This window comes from Episyrphus balteatus, chromosome 1 (genome assembly GCF_945859705.1).
Source record: "Episyrphus balteatus chromosome 1, idEpiBalt1.1, whole genome shotgun sequence".
Lineage (NCBI taxonomy): Eukaryota > Metazoa > Arthropoda > Insecta > Diptera > Syrphidae > Episyrphus > Episyrphus balteatus.
In genome coordinates this window covers 120,925,476-120,934,545 of record NC_079134.1, presented here as the reverse complement: position 1 = coordinate 120,934,545, position 9,070 = coordinate 120,925,476, and the positions used below count along the sequence as shown (strand labels likewise).

Below are 9,070 nucleotides of genomic sequence, written 5' to 3'. Positions count from 1 at the left end.
ACTATATCTACTGTAAACTCTTGTTCAATCTCATTGAATTTAATGATATTTTTGATTTTAGGACATTTTTCGTCTTATCTTGCTTGATTCATTTCAAACGGCTTTTATGAAGTTAGAGCATTTTTCGCCCTACCTTGAAAAATACCCTAACTTCCTACCTTCAACAAAACATCATTTATCCTATTCTTTAAACTGGGGCTTTGAAATATAAGAGAATTTTTTAAGTTATAGATTTTTTTATAGATAAGGCATTTTTGAAGGTAGGTCATATTTTTAGATCGGCTATCTTCAAATATGAGTTTTTTTCAAGCCAGGGTCGTTTTGAAGGTTGAATTTGAAGCTGGGGCATTTTATTTTAAGGTAGGGTATTGTTCCTCTTTGGCTACGGCCCAGTGCAGCACAACCGATTGACTAAATTAAATAAAACACAAAATTATGTTTATTATTATGTATCTTTTTTTTTTATTTGACTTTTGAATGTTGTATACAATAGTTCAATACTGTGTGTTGTATACATTTAAAACTAACAGTTATTTTAAACAAATATGATAATTATATTGTCGCAATTTTATGAATATGTTTAAAGAAATGTATGTAAATTTATGAATTTTGATATTTTATTACGTAGGATTCATTCACATTTTGATTTCCAAACTACAAGAATAATGCACGAGTTTGCCGGCATGATATTATTCTTTTCCGATTTAATTTTGCCGTATTAAATACTGCAAAATTTTACTATTATAATAATATCCTGAAAAACTGCACATGACTAATATTTAAAATATAAAAACACAAACTCCAATAACTACAAAACTAAGTTTAAACTTAAAATAAATTATACATAGCGAAATAGCTTGCGGCATCTCAGAATTTATTTTTAATTATTTATTTTTTATTATTGCAACTTAAATATTAACTCCTGAGGTAGTCAAAACACACTTAAAACACATACATATCCAAAAAATAAATATTTATAGATAATTATGTAGTTGGTAAAAGTAAAAAATATTAAATTCGAAAATAAATGCAAATGCGTTAAATAGACTCAATAACTATAAGTTAGTTTAATAACGTATTTCCTGGCTAGTCGTTTATTTTGATATAAAAATATGTAAACTTGTTGCTAGGTGTTAAAGTTTTTATTCGTTTTTTAAAAAAATTCTTAGGGTGCTGCAGATATATTGTCAGCATTACAAAACTTATCTGCCATTAATGCGAGTACTTTCTCTAGCTTTGAATGCCGATCTTCGGGTGTGGCAAGGGCGCCTTTGCTACCCCACAAGAATTTTATATGAAATTCAGTCCTGTAAAAATGAATCAAAATAATTGTTCCAATTAGTAAAAAGCAAAACAAGCTAATTAAAAAAAATATTCTCACCTAAACGCATCACTCAAAAGCTCATCCAATCTTGAATTTGATTCGTCCATAACTGTTTTTGAGTTCTTTCTAAAAAGTGAAAGATTCTTTAAAAATCCTCGAGCTGAATCAAGGTGTAAAAAACAAATTGACATCCCAAAATCATCAGCTTTTGTTTCCCAAGGAGTAATACATGTAGTAATTAAGGACGATTTTTCAGCAACTGAGTTATTCATCACGTCCTCGATTATTCTATCCCTTAATAAAATATACAAGAGCACATGAGGAACTGTTGTATTAGGTGCTTGAGGATTCGAACAGTCATTCATATTTTTCAATGTTGGCCTGAGCTTAGCTTCGAATGTAAATGCACTGTCTGTGAATTTTTGTCGTAGGATATGCCATGCATTATCCAAACGCTGGATCTAAAATTAAAAAAAAGAGCCTCAATTAGACTTTATGCTTGGATTCAAATAAAAATATCTTAAATGTGATAATCTTAGTGATTTTTGATACTATCTAAATTACAAGTGTACCCACAATTTTGGAAGTTATGCTCTTGAATATTTATTTATTTGTTTTAACTTAAAAAAAAAAATACATTTAAAAAAAGTACTGGGAGCCACTTACACCCCTTTGCAAATTTCACACATAAATGTCAATGAACGATATACATCAAGGGGCACGGTAGTGCCCAGCCAAGTTCTCTAGCAACTTTGGCACTACACCCTTATTTACAGGAAACAACTGAGGCCATTTTCGACCCCCCTCTAACTTCCACACCAAAGATGCTAGAAATTTCAAACTCGCTACATTTATTGAGCTTGTCAAAACAAAACTCCTCACAAAATTTCAGCCTTTTACGATGAGTAGTTTCTGAGATATAGGGCTTCAAAAATCGCAAAAACCGTAACTGACTGACTGACTGACTCACTCACTCACTCACTCACTGACAGATCATCAAAATTATGGAGAACTTCCCGTTAACGTAGAAACTTGAAATTTTACACGGTGATAGGGCTTGTGGTGTATACAAAGGGAAAAATCGAAAATTTGAGATTTTCAATTCAGGGGGCGTGGCATCCGCCCATTTCCGCTGAATTATCATCAAATATTATAGAGCACTTCTGATTATCGTAGAATCTTGAAATTTGGTAGAATGGTAGAGCTGGTAGTTTATACAAAGGAAAAAATTTAAAATTTGAGAATTTCAGCCAGGGGGCGTGGCAACCGCCCATTTCCGCTGAATTTTCATTAAATATAATAGAGCACTTCTGATTATCGTAGAATCTTGAAATTTGGTAGAATGGTAGAGATGGTAGTTTATACAAAGGAAAAAATTTAAAGTTTGAGAATTTCAGCCAGGGGGCGTGGCAACCGCCCATTTTCACTGAATTTTCATCAAATATAGAGATTTTCAATTCTAAAGCCATACCTTGCAAAAAGTAGTGAAATCACAACAAAAACATTACTGTTAAAAAAGGAGCCAAGTTCTCCTATTATGAAATTATGCTGGCACAAAAAGTACTGAGATGTAAAAGTGTACCAAGTTCTAAAGTTTGGGTTCAAATTCGTATCAATAAAATTTTGATTGTTTACTTGGCAATTTTTGAAATAACTTTAAAAATCGATGGTTAAGAAAAATTGTCAAGAGAACAATCAAAATTTTATTGATACATTAGAATTTTTTGAAGATTTTTGTTTTTGCTTCTGTTTTATCGAAAGAGGTATCACGAGTAGCTTCTAAATATGATCTAATTTTTAATGTAAATATAACTTCTCGGGCCTTACTAGTCTCTATTTACGAGTCTATTTTATGGAAAGGGCTCTCTTAAGTTGCGTATTAATTAAAAGATTCTGATGGAGATCAGCGATTATATTAATGCAAATTTAATCCATTAGAGATTAGTGTTTTTTCTAATACGGTTGTCATGTTTTAAGCTTTAGTTACTCCACTAGTTAGTCAAACCATTTAACCATTAAAATCATTTCAAGTGTATTTTTTGACAAATTTATCAACACTGAAAAAAATAAGTTCCTAGACCATTTTAAAAACTGATGTGAAAACCTATGCAAAATCACGGGTGCTTTTTTTAAATAAAAATGTTTACTGAAAGGTAACGTGACCGTTAGCTATTACTTTTTATTTTTCCATTCACATTATTTCTGTCGAACTAAAATAAGTTATGTTTTTTTTAGCTTTCTATCCCTAGAATATTTAGTAGGTTACATTTATTTTGGGTTAAAATGGCATACTATGATATCTAATGAAGTTACCTGCGGCATGCATAATCCCAACATAATTGCACTAAAACCAAAAAGATTTCCAAGTGCGGTTTTGGTATCCACAGCAACTTGTATCCATTTGCTAAGTATTTCAGCTCGATCCATATCGGTTTGACAAGTCAATATAGTAACGGCAACCATCAATTTCATACATTGAGTTCTTTCTAAAAGATCATTTCTAAATGTTGTTCCATGTGGTAATGTTAGAAGTTCAAGACCGCAGCATTGAAGTATATTTGCTTCATTATCTTCAATTTCAGCTACTTTGTCAATTATTAAATTAATATCAATACGAGTAATATGTTCTGCAATTATTTTAGGCCCTGATTCTAAAAGCATCATTTTAAATGTACACAAAGCATCGCCATCGAGTGGATTATTTTCAATTGAAGGCAAAAGAAGTGTACTGAAATTTTCAATATCGAATTTTGAGACCTATAATGAAAACGTAGGAGGTTTTGAATTTCTGAACAAAATTGCAAAAAAAAAAATATTAAGTTACCGGTTCAATAATTGGACATTCCATTGCTAATAGTTCTTCTTCTGCTTCGGCAACATCAAATTCAGTCAAGCTTTTCAAAGTTACAGACGAAGCAGAGTTAGGCAAAAATCTAGGATTTTTTATTATAACTCCTCGATGTTGATTGGAGTCACTAACATCGCCAGGAGTTGAACTATGGACAGAGTCACCGGAGCCATTTCCGGAATCGGATCCACTTGCATGATATGACCCTACTCTATTAAAAGCAAACTGCTCGTGTGGCAATAAGTCTTTCTCCTTTTTAGGCAGTGCCGGAGGTCTTACTGGTTTTGGTGGAGGACTAGGTGGTTTGTCAGAGTTTTCTGACAAATTTTTACTTTCAATACAAGGACTTAAAGTAGATTCAGTTGATTCACGATTCAGACTTTGATTCTTCATTGAAGCAAATCGTAGACTTCCAACACTCGGTCGTGGTAGTGAGTGAGTAGTAAATTTGACATGTTCAACAGATTCACTTATGGTTGATCGGGCAATTGTCTGAAATCCATTGCAGTGATTACCCATCGCATGTGGGGAAAATCCTTCAACACTTGAAGATTTATCACCGCTTTTTAATCGTCTTAAATCTGATGTTGATTTTTGTGTTGAACTCTCATTGGGCTGAATAATTCCATCTGCACTTGAACACGTTTCAGCGCCTTTTACTCCAGAAACTGCCGATGATTGAGATTGTGGTGTGAGGGATTGCGAACGTTGCTTTTTTGATGGAAGCCTTGGTGGGGTATCTCGTTTTGTTCTAGGTGGAGAAGACATTGGACTTTTGTAACTATTGTTTTGTTGGTTGTATGGAGTAAAACGAAATCCGGGACTTGTCAGCGAAGGTGAACTGAGGGGACTGCCTCCTCGGATTCCTGCCAACATTTGTGTGTGGAGCTGATTACCGACAATTTTGTGGCCGTAGAATGAGAGGGGATATATTCTGTTGCATGGGTATTGAATGCGAGCTCCAGAAGCTGCTGATATGGCTTTACCTTCAAAGTAAATATTGTGTTTATAATAACGAAGAAAAAAATAACAAAAATAATAAAAAATTATTAAAATTATTTTTATTTTAAGTGGAGTGATTGAATATAATTCAATATAAGTTCAAGTTTTATATAGTGTCGGTAAACATCGACCAAAATAAGGCGTCTTAGTAAGGGTACGATAGATCTAACTGATGAGCCCACTGTCGTACCTGGGCGAAACGCTTTATAAATTTTTGGAGTTGAGGTCACTTGAACTTATATTGTATTGTGTTTATATATTAATAGATTCAAATCAATAAAAAAAACAAGAACTTACCTGAACCCACATAAAAAGTGATAAGGTCAGGGACAGCATCAAATGCATCTTCTTCAAATTGATATTGAACTCGCTCGTAAACGGTTTCGGGTTGCAAAAGAATCTGAAATAAAATATTTTAGTTAAAATGAACAAATTATATTATGCAGTTAATAATATCTTATGGGTAGCAATAATGTCAATATAGTAATTAGATTCAAACATTATTCAAGAACACCTAAAAACGCATTTATTTAATTCCTAAAAAAATGGAGAAAAGGTAGGTACTTCATTTCCATACTAAACAGATTATAGTTCAGTCTAGATGCACTGGTATCTCCATCAAAACCATTAAATCCAATTTGTTTTCCTTTGCCATAAAAGGCTCATAGCAAAACTCAACTGATGCGGGGTTCATTTTGCTGTTTTTATTTAACTTTGACTTGTTAAGTCAAAGTTTAATTACATAGTTCCAATGCATGTTTCTAGTGTGGCTACTCAATGTAACCTACCGCAGCACTGGCCACCTAAGTTCTTAAATAAAAACTTTAAAATTATAGTCAGGCTTCAGCTTTAGTTGCAGTTTATCATACTCATTTCCAACAGTGAGGTACCATGATGGTTAAACATTTTCCTAGTGACCCAACAGTTGAAGGATCGATCAAAATGACTGCCAGTTTTTTTTTTAATTAAAACATTTCCACATGAAAATAATATAATTTTTCCTCTTAATTTAAGTGGATTTCGTTTAAATTAGGACATGTAAGAAATTAAGGAAGTGTTCGTTACCCATCTGAATTTTTTGAGAAAAACTTAATATCGTCGGTCTCATAAGGAAAGCTCGTAACTCCATTTTTTTCAAAAATGACTTTTGAATGCCATTTTTTAGAAAATATGTCAGCGGAGCTACCCAGAAAATTTGAAGTCATTCCGAAAACTCTAAATAGACTTAAATTCAAACTTTGTACAGCACTTTACTACCAACTACTCTACACTAATACGGAAAAGAAACGGACTCAGCCAAAAGACAATGCTTCTCCTGTACTCGTACAAGCAGCCTATCAGGCCTGTCATCACCTACTGTTTTCCTATCTGGTTAACGGTGGCAAAATCCCATGGTATAAAAAGACAAGGTATGATCATTAGAGCCGCCATCTTACAAAATGGGGTAATAAGGTTTTGACGTTTGGCATTTGGCAAAGTCAAAAGCAACAACAATTTCCAAGACAACAATTTCAATGGGCTGGGCTGTCAAAACCTTAAGTAGCCATAAGTTTTGACAGTTCTCGATACTGAGTTTTTTCTAATGATCATACCTTCTCTTTTTATACCATGGCAAAATCCCACCTAAATAAGTTAGCAGTCCTCGAGAGGAAGATCTTAAGGATTTGCACGCACTTGCACTACGAAAGTATACGCAGGTAACACGTCAGCAACAAGAGACTGTATGAAGAAACCAAAATTATAAAACTTGACAGATATCTTATCCAATGAAGCAGAAGATGCCTACCGAACCTGACCAACCAGCCAACCCAATAATTGGAAGAGTCATTAAACAGTCAACACATCCTGTCCAGACCAGGGGCACGAGGGAGCTTAGCATTTGATTCTCACATAAAAAATGTTCAATAAAAATATCATTTAATAGTTAATCGAGTATCGAGGTATTGGTTCTGATCAACATATTTAAAAAAAAAAACACGTGACATGGTAATTGCAAAAAAATCATTTCTATTAAATTTCAACAAAATCCGACCACTCATTTTAGCTATGGTTCGATGTACAGACATCCCAACGGACATTATAACGAAAACCAATTATCCAACATCGTTATGTTAGTTTTGATTAAAATCTCGAATTTTTTTTTAACACAAAACCAATAATTGCCCTATAGAACAGTTAAAAATAGCTGTAGGTATATTTGCCCCCCCATCGAGCCAAAGTTCCAATTTGTAGGTATCAAAATCAAAATTACGTGTTATAGGCTACGTTCTTTCAAAAACTATTAATAGTGTTATTGATATTGGATTAATTTGGGTTAAAATTGTAAATGTATTCTATGGCAGATTCGAATATCTAAGGGATACATTTTTATGAATCATCTAAATATTTTCAACTTACCTTATTGATAACGAAATGCAAAACAGATGCCTTTGTTTTACATGACAATACATAATTATCTGGCTGTGATGCACAATCCCTTATCAAAAAGTCACCTTCTTTTTGAACAATTTCCTCTGCTCGTTGCCTTGGCAAAGGTCCATGATACCATGCATGTGATCTTAAGTCTCTTGAATCCAAACTCAATTCCCATTCTAGGGCTTTTTTCAAAGCAATTGCCTCTTGAGCTTCGCTCGACGAAGAATTTGTATCCAATTCGTCCATTGTGTTTCAATTTTGCTTATGTTTTCCTCTGATTTTCATGCATTCAAAAAGTCAAAGCTAGAAAATTTAAATATCCAAAAATGTGATTTCTCTTTTTAAAAAATGCACTTTATGTTAATTTAATTTTATATTTTTGAAATTCTTGTCAATAATATCTGTAACACGTCAGTTGAAGATTCTTAGTACTAAGGCTTCTTCTATTCACAAACGCATACATTTAGAGATTTTTATTGTATTCACAAAGCAAAAGTCCCTTTTTAACATAAGGGAGCGCCCATTCTGTATCCTTATAATAATACGAGTATCGATTTCTTTCGACAAGAAACTTTTTGAACGATAATGGTGGAATATTTTTTCAATATTTATTCCACTTTTATAATAAAAATGATTGAATTATTGACAAATACAACACATTTGTTATTAAAAAATGATTCAAGGACTAAATTGATTCCTTTATGGAGTTATTATAGATCAATTTCAACTCTGGCGAATATATTTTTGTGGTGCAATATTGCAGTTAAGGGTGTGTTCAGCTTTCGAAATATTAATATCCTTACTTTCGAGAATTTTTAAACAATATTTTTCATTTCGAGAAACATTTAACTAAATAATTTATTTTTGTTAATACTAGCGACTTTTCTACTACGAAATATAAAAACAACGAACGTGAAACGAGAGCATAACCGGCGGTGAGATTAAATCGTATTCAACTGCACGCCCATGAAATCTATACCCGCGCACTTAACAATATCTAACATTAAAAATAAGAAGGGTAGGTTTAATCCCCCAAGTAAAAGGACATTTTTTTTCTCATGGGTGTAAATTAGATTTTCAATCGTACCGGCATTTCAAAACTGTTTTTCTATAATTTTGATGTATTTTATACTTTAGATATCAGAACATGATTTAGCAAAAGATTTAATTTAGATTGATTCAAATGTTTTAACTTATTAAAAAAACTTAAAATTATTTCTAAAAGGAAGAACAGTTGCAATGACTTTTTTCTATAGTTGAAATGCACACAGCCCACCTAAGGATAATTTTCGCGCATGCGAAGAATCATATAAATATAGGACTAATAAAAGAAAAGAACTTTTCCAGGGATGTTTCAATTTATTAAAGATATTTAGATCTAACTCTAACTCGATAAGATACATATGAATTCGCTAGGACAGCGAACATTTCGCAAGAGAAGCGAAATTTGGAATATTTACCAAAAATCATGTTAAGATAAA

The 9,070-nt window shown here is 32.6% G+C and overlaps 1 protein-coding gene across 3 annotated transcripts; it reads right to left on the bottom strand.

Annotated features, from left to right (window-relative positions):
• Positions 1-1,160: 1,160 nt before the first annotated feature.
• LOC129906150 (breast cancer anti-estrogen resistance protein 3 homolog) lies at positions 1,161-8,837 on the bottom strand. Of its 3 annotated transcripts, none has more exons than XM_055981801.1 (7): positions 8,677-8,837; positions 7,572-7,892; positions 5,472-5,574; positions 4,149-5,158; positions 3,638-4,081; positions 1,382-1,785; positions 1,161-1,307 (listed from the first exon to the last, which is right to left on the bottom strand). In XM_055981801.1, the coding sequence occupies exons 2-7, from the start codon at positions 7,833-7,835 to the stop codon at positions 1,166-1,168; spliced, it is 2,367 nt and encodes a 788-aa protein (XP_055837776.1). In that variant the 5' UTR covers positions 7,836-7,892; positions 8,677-8,837; the 3' UTR covers positions 1,161-1,165. The 3 variants fall into 3 exon arrangements, with proteins under 3 accessions (XP_055837776.1, XP_055837777.1, XP_055837778.1); XM_055981802.1 differs by lacking the exon at positions 8,677-8,837 and adding an exon at positions 8,393-8,652; XM_055981803.1 differs by lacking the exon at positions 8,677-8,837 and adding an exon at positions 8,051-8,306.
• Positions 8,838-9,070: the final 233 nt, after the last annotated feature.

Coding starts and splice junctions, on each gene's coding strand:
- LOC129906150 (XM_055981801.1), bottom strand. CDS start 7,835: ATGGACGAATTGGATACAAATTCTTCGTCGAGCGAAGCTCAAGAGGCA. Junction 4,082..4,148: donor AATGTCCAATTATTGAACCG/GTAACTTAATAT, acceptor TTTTCATTATAG/GTCTCAAAATTCGATATTGA. Junction 1,308..1,381: donor CTTTTGAGTGATGCGTTTAG/GTGAGAATATTT, acceptor TCATTTTTACAG/GACTGAATTTCATATAAAAT.